This window comes from Pleurodeles waltl, chromosome 6 (genome assembly GCF_031143425.1).
Source record: "Pleurodeles waltl isolate 20211129_DDA chromosome 6, aPleWal1.hap1.20221129, whole genome shotgun sequence".
Taxonomy (NCBI): Eukaryota; Metazoa; Chordata; class Amphibia; order Caudata; family Salamandridae; genus Pleurodeles; species Pleurodeles waltl.
Genome location: NC_090445.1, coordinates 740,446,413 through 740,463,955, shown reverse-complemented (window position 1 = coordinate 740,463,955; position 17,543 = coordinate 740,446,413). Strand labels below are relative to the sequence as shown.

Genomic DNA, 17,543 nt, shown 5'->3' with positions numbered 1-17,543 from the left:
CAACCGGATTTTTCTTGCCACATTAAAAGAAAAAAACAGCACGATCACGCTGCTACAGTTCACTCGTAATGAAACCTATCGGCAAAATATGTATGTACACAACCGGCAAAAGTGCAATTAACTGTGTAACAGGGTCGATATTATGCAAAGCGCTCGACTTCTGCCAAGCGAGATCGTGCTGCGAAAATAGAAAAAAAGTAGTCCACAAACCTGATGGGAAACAGCGAGCCTCGCATGTTTTCTGTACTTGGTCGCTGCACTTGAGGAGGGCTAGCCACGAAAAAGGCATGACATATGCATGCCTTCGACTAATGAAAGCAAGCAGATTTTATTAGGCAAGCCCACGAGCCAATGAAAAACACTGATGTGACGTCGACAGGGCTCCGAGCCCTTTTCTAAACACTAAAGCATCTTGCATGCAACGCAGGCTCGACCCTAAGAAAACTCGAGGTGACTTCATCGGACATGAAACTTGTGACCGAGAGTCTGCACACACATTTTGATCAGTAAACACATATCACTCAGCTGGGAAGATAACTCGGCGACATAAACGCTCACTAGTGACGTCTCTTCTGAACTGCAAGTCAGGATCTGGCGAGTCCAATCTCGACTTTTATTCTCCCAAGATCGATAAATTTAAACTTGTTATTCACAAAAATTTGAAAGCGCAGCAGTGCAAACTAGAGAGCCATGTAAGAAAAGGAGTTGCTAACGGAGTCTACCTAAGGGTTCATCAGCATAAGTGCCTGCTGCGTGCAGAGGCGGCTTTTGGGCGGTGCGAGCGGTGCGACCGCATGGGGCGCCGACCTCAGGGGGGGCGCTGTGTTTATCAATAACTTCCGAAACTTTCGATTTAAATGCACCTACTGAAAAGTTCCTTGTGCGTTTAGCAGTCAAGAAACAATTAAAATGTCGAGATGCCTCTTGTGATTAATGTTCCTGGTAGAGAGAGAGATGGGAGTTTTGCCTAGTGGCAGGTTTGACTCAACAATAAGTAGCATAGAGGGTTAATATGCCTGCTGCAAAAAACAGAACTATGGGGCATATTTAAGAAAAGTGGCGCTGCACACAGTGCAACGCTACTTTTATTGAACCACTTAGCGCTCACCTGACGCCACCATGTTTGCGTCATATTTAAAATACGGTGCACCATGGCGGTAGTTTGGGGACTAGCGTTAGAATTTCTAACGCTAGTCTAGCGCTTTGCAGGAATAGTGTCAATTTTGACGCTAATCTTGCAAAGCACCCAGAGGCCCATTGTAATAAATGGAAGCATCCTTTTAATGTCTGCTCTGAGTAGGCATTAAAAGTGCTGGAAAAAAATGGCGCAAAGAAATTTGTCAGATTTCTTTATGCCATTTTTTTTGCCCCCCTTATCGGGAGAAAGCCCCCTTTGCATACATTATGCCTGGTGCAGGCATAATGTAGCGCAAAAGATTACAGAGTGGCGCAGCGATCTTGGCCTTCTAACGCCACATTAGCTGAAAACAAAAGACACTAATGTGGTGTTAGAGTGGCATTAGGGGGTCTTCAATATACCCCTATGCCAATGCTTAGTTTGTGCTTGTTGTTTCTGGTGCGCAGCACCAGCACTTATTTTTTAGGGCCAGCGCTTATTTTTCTGCCTCAAGCTTTTACAGCAAGAAAAAGACACATATGGGAAAGACGGAGGAAGAGAAAAATGAAAAAGCGTCACAATGGGAAAAGGCAGAAATCCGCAAGACTGAGCAGAAGGGTCAGGGAGTGCCTGTAAATGGATTGAAGAGGCCCAAGATGGATTCAGGATTATGATGCCTCTGTATTCCGTATTCACACATTTAATTGCAGCAGCCGCGTGTTTAAGAGGAGCGCTTTGGGCACCGGCACCTTTTTATTTACAAGTTAAGCACTGCCCTATGGGGCATATTTGAAAAAAGTGGCGCTGCACCCAGTGCTACGCCTCTTTTCTTGCGCCCTTTAGCACCCCCCCACGCCATCATGGGTCGTCATATTTAAAATACGGCGCACAATGGCGGTAGTTTGGGGATTAGCGTCAGAATTTTTTATGCTAGTCCGGCGCTTGGCAGGATTAGCATAAAAAATGTTGACGCTAATCCTGCAAAACACCCAGAGGCCCACTGTAAACAATGGAAGCCTCCTTTTAATGCCTTCTGCGAGCAGGATTTAAAAGTGCTGGAAAAAGATGACGCAAAGAAATCTGTCAGATTTCTTTGTGCCATTTTTTTACCCCACCCTCCCCCAACGTCGGGGATGCCTCCTTTGCATACATTATGCCGGGCGCAAGCATAATGTAGCGCAAACGGTTACAAAGTGGTGCAATACATGCATTGTGCCACTTTGTAAATATGACGCCACGTTTTTGGCCTTCTAACGCCACATTAGCTTAAAAATGTTACACTAATGTGGCGTTAGAATGGCACTAGAGGCTCTTAAATATGCCCCCACAGGGCATATTTGAAAAAAGTGGCGCTGCACACAGTGCTGCACCAATTTTCTTGCGCCCCTTAGAGCTCCCCTAACCCCACCATGTGTGCGCTGTATTTAAACTATGGCCAACATGGCGGTAGTTAGGGGACTAGTGTCAGAATTTTTTACGCTAGTTCGGCGCTTTGCAGGACTAGCATAAAAAATGTTGATACTAATCCTGCAAAGCACCCAGAGGCATATTGTAACCAACAGACGTCTCCTTTTAACGCCTGCTCTGAGCAGGCGTTAAAAGTGCAGGAAAAAAACAGCGCACAGAAATCTGTCAGATTTCTTTGCACCATTTTTTTGGCCCTCCCTAACCGGGGAATGCCACCTTTGCATACATTATGCCTTGCGCAGGCATAATGTAGCACATAGGGATACAAAGTGGTGTAATGCATGCATTGCGCCACTTTGTAAATATGGCACAGCTTTTTTGGCCTTCTAACGCCACATTAGCGTAAAAAAAAATGACACTAATGTAGAGTTAGAATGGCGCTAGGGGCTCTTAAATATGCCCCTACATTTTATGTGACTAGCTGAGTGGATTAGTAAAGCCAGCCTTAACAAAGTGCTCTAAAACACATGAATGCATGTGAAAGGGGAAAGATGGAGAGATGAGGGGCACATTTTCCGGTTGGTAGTGAGTGAATGCGAGGAGGAGGTCATGGGGTGGGGGGCGCCACAATAAACTGTAGCACAGGACGCCACCAGTCCTAAAGCCGGCCCAGGCTGCGTGTCCGTCTATCTCTGCTCTGTATTGCTTTGGCTGTCCGACAACCACTTGGTCTTTCGCCCATATAACCTAGTCCATTTGTTGCGGTGATATCTCGCGTGCTAAAAAATAATTTCACACTGGGCAAACAATGCAAGTCTGAATGTTTCACGTCAGCAGACTTCTCTGATAACCGGCAGTGCACCACACTAACATATTTCTGTTTGAATAACATACTAGTTCGAAATTCTGGAAATAAAACTTTACCCTCTTACCAAAGGTCTGAAAACGCACCCAATTGTTCTGTCGGTCGCCTCCTCCCACCTGCTCTCTATTTAAGCTCAGCAGCCGAGGCTGGCTGCACACAGGAGCAGCCGGGACGCAGAAGGAGCGGAAGGTAAGCGCTTGTTTCTGGACGCAGCATCACCGTGCGCGTGATCGCAGTGACAAGACGTCCAGGGTTTGTCAGTTGTTGGAAGTCTGTGCGTGCGATCCTGCGCCGATCTGCAAATGAAGTACATGTGAGAGAGGGTCAGGTGGGCCTTCAAATTAGCTATAATCGGACGAAACCTGCAGCTCTGAAATTTGTAATCTGTAACAATGACTAGCATTCAATCTACCACTTCTATGTCATGCTAAAATCACCCTGAGATGCGAAGATGTCTCTGAAATCGGTGTGCAAACTTAAAGTGACTACATTTGGTGACTTGTTTCCTGAGGGCGTCTGTTCTTCTATGTACAACAAAGCATTACTTGTTGTAACTTTTTGAATGGGATCTGCTTGTTATAGATATATGTGTGTATATATATATATATATATATATATATATATATATATATATATATATATATATATATATATATATTAGGAAAACAATATATTTTGTGCATCATTCGGTTCACTTTATATCAATGTGTATTGAAATGGCAGTAGTCGATAGTCCTCAGAACCTGACGCATAATTTGCCTTTAATTCTGTAACAAACCCCATAATTATCCTTGTCCGGCACATCTGCCTTTAATTTTGCTGCGCAGGTTTGACAATTATTTATTGAACGTTGGTGCTTCATGGCACTTATTTCAGGTATTCCTACCAAAAATACATTACCTCCAGCACAAATACTTGACATATGTTTTCAGTCAATTAATGTGCCTCGAAATGTTAAAGTTTCACATTACGCATTTAAAATATTTCCAACCCTTAGAAATCAGCGCCTCTCTGCATGAGTAGAGTGTTTGTTTCCTGTTTGGGCTGCAGGACAAGTGATCTTCGAGCCACTGACTGGACGAGGTGCGTGAGGGGAGAGGTGTTTCACCGGGGAGCGGTGGTCATACCATAGACCCATGGGCATAAATAGCAAGAGGAGGTTAACCTATTGCCTCCTGCTAGAAGGGCTGTTATTGTGCTGAACTGTGCCGAAGAGACGATGGTGGCTTAATGGTGTCTTATCATAGAGCAACAATGTTATAATTCAATATTTTTATTTGGTCTGTTATCTTGAAGTGCTATAATGTAAAATCCTTAGTTTTCAAGTTTCGGTAAAATTATATTTGGTGTCAACAGTTTGTAGCTGTTGCACAGCTGTATTGTAATGAATCATAATAGTAAAATAAGTTTAAAATAAGAAACAGACGTCATATGTAAAATGGCATTCATCATTCTTTTTTGATGGTGCAAAACACGTGGACATTTTAGGACGGATCAAAATCGTTAATTCGTAAAATGTCTGCCTGTCCGAAGACGACAAGAAACCGATATCTAGTAAACAGTGGCCATTTGGTAACCAAGCAAGGTTTAGGGACTGTAAGATTGACCACTGGAAATGGCTGCCAATATGGACTGAAGAAAGAGAAGGTTTTGAAAAGTTTACTCTTAAAGGTATTATACTACAACGCACGTACTGAGAAACATACTTATTGGTGTCTTTTCTCTTAATCTCTTTCTCTCACTAGATGCTGGGAATCTGGGCCATTTCGCTTTTTCTGCTCGCAACAGTGAAGGGTGAGATTTAGCATCTGCTACATTAGTCTTTCCGAACTCTTTATTTCTTGCAACCATTTGGCAACAATAATACTTTCAGTAAATATTTCCTACAGTTTAATGAAACATTGCATTCCAATGATGTAAGGACAGTGGGCAGGTTTAGTTACAGAAGGCGTTAAGGAGCATGAGTTAGAAAGAAGATCAAAACATATTTGCAGGCTTAGTAGAACGATGGGAACTGAACAACAGATGCATGGCTCTATTACCTCTATGTCCCAGTCCTTACTTATCAGGTGAATCACACTCCTGAGACAGGAACATTCCACTTTCAAATGTTATGAAGTCTCATCCACCAGTGTTTAGTGCTATGAAAGGGTCAGATATTCCCAGGACCCTCTGTTTGTGTCCTGTGTCCAATAGGGACAAGGGTGCTGGAATAGAGGCAATTGCTGGAATCCGTTCCTCACTCCTGCCCTTCTTAATACACCTCTTCCAGGGTTCAAGGAGATTTAGGAGTGCAACGGCAGATTCAGCTTTTGGGATTGTCAATTGACTAGGTATGCAATCGAATCTCTGGGTCAATAGTGACACTTGAAGTTGCTTCCACTATTGGACAGTCATAAGCCATTCATGGGTGTTTGGGAAATGATGATGGGATTTTGTCTTTTGTGTTTGGTCGTCTTCTTTGTCCCTGTGCTGCACTGGCCTATTTGATGCCCATGGACATAGATTGTTTGTGTTTGTGACTCTGGTATGGTTTCTGGCCTCTCTGAAGCCTCTCTGATGGCTTGGTGTGCCTCATAAGTAAGAACTAAGAAGAGGGACATAGAGGTAATGCCCCAGTTATCTCAAGTAATCTTGATTACTTCTAGTTCTACCTTTTCTTGTCATAGTCCTCATGGCTTGCTGACGGAACTCCACAGAATCCAATGGAGTCTTTATGTAGCTCTGTGCAATTCCTGAGTGTGAAACTCTGTGAGTTCTGCCCACCCCTAATTGTGACAAAATGGAATAGGACTAAGACTATTGAAAATTACAATACATGATCAGGAAACTACCGCTGCAGATGTAGTGGCACCTGGTCCAGCAACATGAGGAGCCTGCACACCTTCATTAGGACTACGTTTGTCAACCTGTACCCCACTGTTACTTATTGCTCTCATGTTTTTATGTATCTGCAGTATTCTTTATAAAATGTCCTGGTGCACAAGGGACTAGGGTTGTGCTTTATAAATACCAGAAACAATAATTAGCTCTTCAGTGAATATGATTTCTATAACTGGGGCTATATAGTCTATGTTAGCCTAGTGGGCTACATTCAGTCTGACTCAGGGAACCTCAGAATTTGTCTGATCTCTAGCTTATATAAAAGACATTTACTACACAGTATTTCAATATGTTTGTGAGGCATACATGTGGTGTCTGACTTAGAGGTTGACAGAGGGGGGATTCTGTTATATCAGTTGCGGACTATCCTTGCCTCGAACTCTTGGTCCGCTGGTGCGAAATAGAGGTTGGCAGACAGTACATTTTAATCCATCAGCAAAAACCTTCCTTCACCAGCCTGAGGGAGTAGAGGCCATCAGAGGTAAGATATCTGACCATTTGCCCTCTTTAGCGTGGACAGTTGGATGCTTTTTTTTCCACTGTCCCTCACTATCAGGTATATCCTGAGCCAGAGGTGCACTCTTAATTCTGTTGAGTTCATGTGCTCAAGTCAATGGTGACTATGTGCTCAAGTCAATGATGATTAGGGAACCATTTTCAGGTGTCAGGTTAGCATCCACTTCATGTGAAATGTCATTTTAGGAACCAATAGTTTTTAAGGGCCAGATGTACAAAAATACAATTTTGCATTTCTTAATTAGCGACTTCAAAGAAATCGCTATTGAAGAAATGCAAAACGCTATGTACAGGAATACAGATTTCCTAATAGCGATTCCTACGAAGTAGTAATTTCTATTAGGAAATTGGTAATAAGAAGTCCCATTGCATTTTAGTCAATGGGCCGGTTTTGCATTTCCTAAATAGTGATTTCTTATAAAGAAATCGCTATTTAGGAAATGCAAAACCAGGGATGGCAAAGGGCGAAAGGCCCCCCTTGGGGCACCACAAAAATAGGGGTGCACGTGTAGAGCACACATACGCCTAAGAGGCCCCACTTTAGGGTGCTTTTAAAAAAAATTGCACTTGGTTACTACTGACTTCAAGTCAGTGCTAACTGCATCTCCTAAATGCCTAAGTCGCATTTAGTAAATTCTTCGTACATCAAAATAGGAATCACAAATAGGGAATCCCTATTTGCGATTTCCTATTCTGGGAATCGCAAATTGCGATTTCTACAAGGTAGAAATCGCAATTGGGATTCCCTAAGGGCCTTTGTACATAAGGAAAGGCCGCTTTGCATTTCTTAACGGCCTGAAATACCGATTCGGACTGTTAAGAAATGCGAAAGAGCTTTGTACATCTGTCCCGTAGTCTTTTGAAACAGATGCAGTAGGTAGCCAGGATCCATTTCAGGGGCCCTTTTCACAAAACCTACTGGTAACAACTGACATTTTTCAAGGCAGTTACTGAACTGGGGACACCAACTGAACCCAATGGCTTCAGCAATTCCTGGGTTCAACTACAAGTTTTATTACAATATCTGCACAATCACAGTCCTTAGAATATTATGGTTCGTAGAGTTCCACTGTCAGGATGACCCCCATCAGCTAGCTGAACTGCACCCAAAAAGTGGTGTCTGAAGACAGACCATCTTGGAATGCAGAAGATTTGATATGAGCACACTTAGCAGTGGGTCAGGAATCAAGCAGATGTACATGCTGGGCAGTTAATTTTGCAAAGTTGCGACACAGATGATGTGGTCTTTAGTGGTTTTATCTTCTGGCCTGCCGGGTTGCAGAAGTGTTATGACTCCTGGGTATTCCTGCCCTATTGTGAGGTCCTCCACACAAATTCTTTAGTCAGTTGGACCTTGTGCAAGTCTTTCTGGGATCAGGGCAGCCCTTGTCCTGCACAAAGGAATCCATTCCTACACTCAGACTACAGGGAGGACTGTTACCCTGCAGACGTTCAGCTCCTGTCATAATATTTGCTCTACACTAGTGCATAGAGTTTCCATTAAGTCCAAACGACATATCTGCTAAATTTTCAGATTGGCTATGTGTGACATTTTCATGGTTTCAGTGTACATAAGAGTGATATTCTACAGCCAAGTGTGTGACACTCCGAGTGACTTTCTTTCCAGTAAAATGAAGCGATGAAGTCCATATAAAAGGATACATATCACAAATGAACGCCTTTTTAACAATGCACAATCCTAAAAGATATTGAAACTGACTGCAAAACCACTGAAATGGGAGGTCGCTAACCTACCGACATTAACCTATTTCCAGTTGCTGTGCAGCACTATATCTCTGCTCCCAATGAAGTGTCGAACTCCCCGACCTGTCTACGCAAAGTGCCTACTGACCACTGATCAGTCCTCCAACCAACCTCACTGCACTTCACTGCTGCTCTCTGTAGGCTTGGTACTGAACAGGCTGGTATGTGAGCAAGAGAACAGTGCAAGTAGATTTCAGAGCGGACCTTTGCTTTAGCTGTGGCCTCCGTGAGCTGCTTTTCACCTCCATGTAGCTGGGCCTTCCCCATTTCTGTGTGGCTTTCATCCTTCTTGCACCTCATCCATATATGTTAGCAAGATCTGTGGCCGTGTTTGCTTCCAATTTATTTTGCCCTGTGCTTTTATATTGTCCTAGTAAAGAACTGAAGATTGTGCCCCCGATTGACCCCAGTATGGTTTCCAACTGTTTGCCCAAAGGTTAGAAAACGTCCTGAAATCTTAAATCAAAATGAAGAACTTAAAGGTAAATACAACAAAAACTATGACCTTCAGCAATCAGCCGGCTGGGCAACCATAATCCTCCTAAATGATTTTCCTTGGAGGGGTAAGCTGCTATTAATATTAGGGTTGTACCTAGACTCAAAAGCCAATGTATTTCACCAGAAACAATACATAGTGAAAAAGGAATGTGCTAATCAGTGCATTAAGTACAGTAGCAAAAAAAAATGGATGGTCCCTCTTATCAGTCACTGTTAGCAGATGCATTTAACTGAACTATGGGGCATAAGTGTGCCATACGACGTCTTCAAAAGGGCGACGAATAAAGCAGTCAGGTTTCAGTCTGACTGAAGGACATAAATAAATTTAGTTTGCAATCTCACGCCGGGATGGTGATTAAAACTTTTGACACCTTGAAACTGGTAACATACTCAAGCACCCCCTTCCCATCACAAATAAAGCGCAGACCAATGACCTTGGTTTTTGGCAAATTACCAGCACTGGTTAGTCGACCAACCTGAGATCACAGTGGACCCACAGAATGCAGACTTTGTAAAAGGAGAATTTTAGCAATCTGGGCTGCACTTGTCCTAACCTGCACAATCTCAGATTATTATTATTATTAAAAGAGTTTTAATGACAGAGGCATTCGAACTCGCATAGAAGCAGTAATAGTGAGTCTCCACCCAGGAGATCGCAGCTAAACTGTAAACTTGTGAAATTTCTGTCAATGGCTCCCATTTGATGTATTTTAAATCAGTTTCCCTCTATAAGCCAACAGCGTGGTCAGGTGAAGGATTTGACAACAGCAGTTTCGTACATCCTGCCAGGGTTGTGATCTCACAAATCAAACTTATGCTTCCCTGGCTCTGCCTGTAGGTGGGCTGTGTTGATTACAGTTGCACTAATGTAGATTTGTATCTGTTTTTAAAGTTATCTTTTAAGTGTCACTCCATTAAGGAAGTTATAGAGTCTTCATGTTTACATCACACAGTCGTGCTTTCGCACCTTAATTTATTTTATCTTTTATAAGAATGAAGTTGTAATAACCGTAATATTGTTATGGTTTTATCTAACTGAAACAATCAAATGATTGATATATTGGTGTCCTTGTGTGGCAGAAAAGATTGTGACTGACTGCATCAGGAGTTCCTCCCTTCCATGACTGCCTGTGCCTCTTCTCAATGTGTGGTGTTGAACAGCTCATGTGATGACACTTGCTGACCACTGGGCTTTGGTCAGTGATACAGCGTGCTACTGTGCCTCTTCTCAATGTGTGGTGTTGAACAGCTCATGTGATGACACTTGCTGACCACTGGGCTTTGGTCAGTGATACAGCGTGCTGCTGTCTCTCCCGCTCTCCGTTACCTTAACAACTCCAGCCAGCGACTGAAGGCTACCCTTTGCCTTGCCAACAGACACTGCTGAACTGACGAGTGTAACAACCCAAGTCAGCTTCAGACGTTGTACTGAATGAGCTGCACTGTCCACGCATGCCAGACACTGTGCTTTAGCTACATCCTTACGTTAGCGATGTTGTCACGGCTGACCCTTTTCTTAAAAGCATCAGATAGGTCAGAGAGTACTCCGGCTGAAGTGCTGCATATTTCCAGTGCATGTGTACATAGATGCTATATGTATTATAGGTGCTGTTTACTGTGCAACAGAACTTACCGACAATAGAAAGTCTCACATCTTTTCAAAAAAGAAATAACAGTGACTCAACAATATATTTATTCTATTTTATTCTGGTGTTATCTGTATCTGATGTTCTATCCCACACCAGCTTCCAAGACTATGGGCTTGATTTAGAACTTGGAGGATGGCTCACTCCATCACAACAGTGATGGATATCCCGTCTGCCGAAATCTAAATCCTAAAATCTAAATCTAAAATTTAAATACTATTATAACCTATGGGATTTTGATTCCAGCAGACGGGATATCTGTCACTGTTGTGACTGAAAAAATCAGTGACTCCTATGCCATAGGAGAAAGCTTCTAAGGCAAGGGGAATCATATGCTTGTTTAGTTTTCATAAACAAAATCTAGCTTTGGGATTTTATTTTGAAAAAATAAAAGAAGAAAATGAAAATCATAATTCCATTGTACTTACAGGAACCACCCTGACTATGGTTCCTGTAAACGCAAGTGACGTCTGCTAGCTGGTGGCCATCCCTAATGCCCTCATTATGAGTGTGGCGGTCTGAGGCCCGCCCCACTCACAGTGATGGTCAGACCACCGCAGTCCAGGTGGCCGACCACCCCAATACAACCCTGGCGGTCGAACCCACCTAAAGACCGCCATTCCTGCCAGGAAGATGGTTCCTGACGTGGTGACGATGGCCTGAGTTGTACTCAGCCAGGGATGGACTGAACTCAGCACGCCATGGAAAGGCTGGAGGAAAGCTAGTACCGGGGGCCACAGGTGGGCTCCTGCACTGTCCATACTCCTGGCATGTGCAGTGCAGGATCCCCCTTGCCCAGCACAGTCAGACTGTGCACTGTCTGCTTTGCAGACAGTGCACATTCCGAGGGTGCTGGAGTACTACGATGTTGGCCTTGGCTACCTGTAGGGAGTCAAGACCAATATCTTAGCACGGTTCCTATTGGGCAGCCCGGCGGGAACCACATACTACAATGTTCCCACTAGTCAGCCCAGAAGGAATATTGTGATATGTGAGGGGGGACGTCACCACCATTGTGGTGGCGTCCTCCCTGCGAGTTTGGCGGTCACGTGGTGGGCCCGTCAAACTTATAATGAGGCCCTAAATTTGGTGGGCAGAACACCCTTGCAATGGCAGGAGTAAAGTACTCCATCTAGGCGAGGATATTAACACCAGTGCCAAAAGGCAAAATCAGGCCTTTTCTTCAATCAATCACTCAAACATTTATAGAGCGCGGCAAGTCACCAGTGAGGTTCTTGAGGCATTATATCCTTTTTCTAGACTTTGGCATTTGAACATAGGACTCTTATAGATAATTGGCTTTTTATTAAAGGCTTTAAAAACTCTCCTCTAAAATCATACAAAATCGTTGTATGTACCCTGCTGCCACTCATTTCATGTAAGCACCTTTATTAAACTAATGTTGGTTACACTTCTACATGCTGTAACCAGGTGAGTCTAAAATAACAAGATTCTTCTTTTAATTTACTAAGTCCCCATTCCCAAGAGTAAGCCTCAATACCAGGATCTTGTATATATGTCTGCATTTGTCACTTCTATAGTGCAAAACTAGCCGTAAGGCAGCAAAGCATTCTAGACAGTCATAGGTGAAGAAACAGTCACTGTGAGATTGGGGTGATAGCTATTTTCCAAGAGTGAAGGTGTACTGTTACCCAATGGCGATGTTGTGTTCTTTAAAGAGGGTTGTCTTCAGCTCTGTCCTGAATTGGACTGGAATTAGGGCAGTCCTGAAGAATAAGTGAACGTCATCCCTGATCCAGGATGTATAGATACGAAAGCCTGCAACGTTGGGTTTTTTTTATGCACCTTTATGTCTTCAGTCTCATGGTGTCCTGGCTGTAGGTGTGCTGAGAGCCAACGCAGATGGTGAGGTTGTCAGACAGTTAGACAGGGGTGCTAACTGTGATAGCTTTGTGGATAACCTGCGTGTTTTTGGTAATGGTGTGTGCTAGTAAGGGGAGCCTATGGTGTTCCAGTAGGCTGAGGGTGATATGGGCATATTTCTTCAGGCTCCTTATGAGCCATGTTGTGGCATGTAGTCTGCCTTTAAAGGGGACTAATGTGGAGTCAAGAATGCCATGGAGCAGGGCATTGCTGCCATCAAGATGCAAGATTCCCACACTGCCAACTCAAGTACATTGTGGCATTGCTGATGCCGGCTGTTGCTTCTAATTCCATAGGACATGAAATCGTTTTTGAGTCAGATTTTTTGCACTCATGTTAATGCCTAGATAGATCAGCCTGGAAATAAGACACCAGGCTCCAAACATATTCCTCCTTCCTTTCAGGCCCTTGAATGGAATGCCTGGAAACTGTGAGGTTTCTTTCTTGGTAAATAATTTGTATTCATTGGCTGCAGTGTGTGCAAAATATAAAGTGGTTTACCTCTTTGTTAGTAGGTACTATAACTAAGTCCATCTTAAAGGCATACCCACAAAATACCAATATTGCCATGTTATTCCTTTAATGGAAATCCAGGGTTACCTCATTCAGCATTGAGTAATTGTTATAGACAATATAGCCATTAGAAGTAGGTAGGTTTACCCCAAGATTTTTAATAAAGGTTTAGGTATTTAAGTTATATTACTTTCGCCATCTCTGACAACTCTACTGCATTTCATGTTAAATGGAAAATTTCAGATTTTGTGATTAAATAAAATCAAAACATGAACCAAAGCCATACCCCCTCACTGAAATTGGAAAGGAGGTAGGCGGGTCACTCAAGTTACCCATAATATTGTATGTGAAAAGGGTTAGCTTGTTTTCATATCCCCAAAGTGTACGTCTCCATGTGGGCAAGTGTACTGAGCAAATGATTCAACTACAAACGTGAGCCATAAAAAGGACAGGAGATGTCCTTGAATTGATCCCATCTCTAGCTGGTACATCTCCACCAGATAAACACTGGCCCTAACCTTGGCAATTGAACTAAATAATCAGCAAGATCAGCTGCAATAAAATTGGGACTTTTTTAAATTGCATTCAAAACAGCCTCATAAACCCTCAGTCAACCTGCTCAAAGTCCTAATCATCAGCTAATGTGACGTATATTTTTATCTATTTATGTATTTGTTTCATCATGGTGGCACAGTTCAAAAGGAACCACTGTACATAGAAACAAGCCATGACAGAAAGGACAAATATGCTGTTTGGTTGGCTACATAAATGATTATGTGAAATGTATATACTAAACTGTTTTCATAGGGGCCATCAATATGTAGGAAGATAGGAGGGATAGTTAAGCTGGCCCAATGTGGCTGGTCTGATGAGATATATTGGCCATGGTATCTTTTTTAGACACCTTTGGTGTCTGGACAAAATATTAAATAAAAAATATTGTAATACAGAAATATCGTGTCAAGAATATCAGGTCCTCGCATATATCAGGGTAAGTAATATCGAAGTCAAAAATATAATTTTGGGTGTTGTTTATAATATTAATTAATGTAATAAAAGATGTAGGAAATATCTTTGTATATGATATTGTTTTTTCAGTGTAAAATTATATATATTGTATTAAATTGTAGTTGAATGTTTATGAATGTAAACTAATGATTTTTTTAGATTTTGAATTATTTATGGTATTGCTGAACTTTTAATGTTTGTTTTAATGTATTTTAATTAGTTGTAGAAAAGTATTTTAGTGGAGGGATGTTGGATTAGTAGGGGATAAGGGAGGGGAGATATTTGTAAAAAAATTTTTTTAGTAATTGTTTGTAAGGTAATCTTTTGTAATATGCATTTTTTAAAATTTTATTTAATGAAAAATTCAATTGACATATTTACTTTTATTGAAAGGATTATACAAATATTGATATATAGTTTATTTTTCTAAACAAAATTACAAATTAGAAACAATATTACATTTGGAATTTTAAAGATAGTTTAATAAAATATGTTAATATTTTTAATGGTTTAAAAAAATGTAAACAAATTTAAAACGCGAAAATAATTAGAATGTTAAAAAAGTAGTTAATTAACTTATTTTTTAATTCATAAAATGTGTACACAATTTATTTTATTTTAGAAAGTTGCTAATTTGTTATATTTTGAATTGTGATGTATTAAAAACGTTTTTGAATGGTAAATAACATTTCTACAAGTAAATGGTTTATTAATAAGTTCATTACAAATATTTAATCGTGAATTTATATATAAATGTTAGCCGTTGAAAGTAGTGATTTACTGTTTAAAGATCTTTACAATTCATACATTTACTATAGTTTGATATTTTTCACTATTAATAGTGTATTGTGGTTTTGCGAAATATCATATTTTAATTAGAAGTTGGAATTACTTTTGGATAAAAAGTAGGTTTTACTTCTTAAAGCTTTTTTATGTTGGTTTAGATCGAGGTAGGAAAAGTAAATGTCACTCCTTTAGTGTCCAACACGTTCTCCAAGTTGATTTATATTGGAGTCAGAGTAGTAAATGTTACCCCTTTAGTTTCAAAAACCTTCCTAAAATTGGTTTAGTTTGGAATGGGAAAAGTACATTTCACCTCTTTAGTGTTTAACACCTTCCTTAAGTTAGTTTACATTGGAGTGGGAATAGTAAATGTCACTCCCTTAGTGTCCAACACCTTCCCCAAGTTGATTTATACTGGAGTGGGAACAGTGAATACTAACCTGTAGTATCCAAAACCTTCCTCAATTTTTTTTAGGTTGGAGTTGAAATAGTAAATGTCACCTCTTTAGTGTCCAATACTTTCTCCAAATTGATTTGCATTGGAGTGGTAATGGTATATGCTACCCCTTTAGTGTTCATCACCCTTCCCAAGCTGGTTTATATTGGAGTGGAAATAGTAAATGTCACCCCTTTGGTGTCCAACACCTTCCTTAAGCTGGTTTAGATTAGAATTAGAGTCCAACACCTTCCTTAACTTAGTTTAGATTGGAGTGGGAATAGTAAATGTCCCTCCTTTAGTGTCTAACACCCTCCCCAGGTTGGTTTAGATTGGACTGGGGCGAACAAATGTCACCATTTAGTGTTCAATGCGTTCCCCAAATTGGTTTCCATTGGAGTGGGAATAATAAATGTCACCCCCTTTAGTGTTCAACACCTTCCCCGCATTGGTTGGTGTATGTTGAAGTGAGAATAGTAAATGTCACCCATTTAGTATTCAATATTCAACAAGTTGGTTTAGATTGCAGTGGGAATAGTAAATGTCACTACTTTAGTGCCCAACACCTTCAACCAGTTGGTTTAGATTTGAGTGGAAATAGTAAATGCCACTCTTTTAGTATCCAACACCTTCCCCAAGTTGGTTTAGATTGGAGTGGTAATAGTAAATGTCACCCCGTTAGTATTTAGCACTTTCTACGAGTTAGTTTAGATTGCACTGGAAATAGTAAATGTCATTCCTTTAATATCCAACACCTTCCTCAAGCTGGTTTAGGTTGGAGTGGGAACAGTAAGTGTCATCCCGTTAGTGTCCAGCACCTTCTTTAAGTTGGCTTAGATTAGAGTCGGAGTGGGAATAGTAAATGCCACCCCTTAGTGCCCAACACCTTCCCAAAGTTTCTTTAGGCTGGAGTGGGAATAGTAAATGCCACCCCGTTAGTGTCCAGTAGTTTCCCCAAGTTGGTTTACATTGGAGTGGGAATAGTAAATGTCACACATTTAGTGTCCAACACCTTCCTTAAGTTGGTTTAGATTGGAGTGGGAAGAGTAAATCTCACTCCTCTAGGGTCCATCCCCTTCCCAAGTTGGTTTAGGTTGGAGTTGCATTAGTAAATGTTATCCCTTTAGTATCCAACACTTTCCCCAAGTTGGTTTAGATTAGAGTGGGAATAGTAAATGTCACCCTGTTGAAAAAAAATGTAAATGCATTTTTATATATTTTGTTATTTGTTAGTATTATATGTTAAATAATTGCATATATTTAAAAATATTTTGTTTGTACTTTATACATTTTGCTACATTTATTACAATGTTGTTAGATATGTTTACTTTTTACATTATGTTTGTATTTATTAAATAATGTAATATATTTTTCATTGATTGTTATGGGTATTTAGTTATTTTAATAACATTTTTGTAGTATATATTGTGGTGTTCGATATTTTTGACATTTAATATGTTTTGTTATAGGTGACTATATTTCTGCTTCTGATATTTTTGTCATCGATATTTGTAAAAAACAGGGTTGTTGTCAGCAATAGCTCTGTGCTCGATATTAGTGTTTGTGTAAGTTATGTTTAGGGAGGTGGTATTTTTGTTCTCTATATAAAAGTTCCTATATTTCTGTATATTGATATTTTTGGTATCAATATTATGTCAGTGATTCAGCTCCTTTCAAAGCAAGTGGGAGTAGTAGGTGTCAGCGTTGTTGGGTTTCTAGATAAAGAAGATATGGTTCAATAGTGGTCTTTAATGGTGATTGGGGGAGTAACCCTGAGATCGACTTTGAGCATTCTAGTGCTTACACTCAATTAGGAAGTCTGAGTGCAAACATGAATGGGGGGGTTGGGGTTGGGAGAGATAGAATGTGATAGCATTGAACTGAGTTAAAAAGTAATGGGAGGAGAAGTCCTTGAAATAAGGTGGTGCTGATGAACTTGTGAAAGGTTAGTAGGTAACACTACATTTTAGTTTGTTGTTGTTTATTATCATTTATATTGAACTTTTCTAATTGATTCTTAAGGAATGCATGGGTGAATAGGTAAGCGCCTAGTCCCTTGGGACTCAATGAAATATTTGTTTTTGTGGATTTGTGTGCCACAAAGTACCCATAGCACTCCTTGCAGCCAGGATCATCCAGAGAAAACAAAAATTATGCAAACATTTCAATCTTAGCATTTAGGGCCTCATTACGACTTTGGCGGTCTGACGGTAGGACCTCTGC

At 40.8% G+C, this 17,543-nt stretch overlaps 1 protein-coding gene across 1 annotated transcript in view; it reads left to right on the top strand.

Annotated features, from left to right (window-relative positions):
- The first annotated feature begins 3,554 nt into the window (after positions 1-3,554).
- The window catches only part of LOC138302034 (pancreatic triacylglycerol lipase-like), a 200,033-nt gene continuing 186,044 nt past the window's right edge, over positions 3,555-17,543 (top strand). Inside the window, exons 1-2 of the mRNA XM_069242448.1 lie at positions 3,555-3,578; positions 5,135-5,183. Coding sequence (XP_069098549.1) covers positions 5,135-5,183 — 49 coding nt within the window. The 5' untranslated portion in view covers positions 3,555-3,578. The remainder of the gene's footprint in view (positions 3,579-5,134; positions 5,184-17,543) is intronic.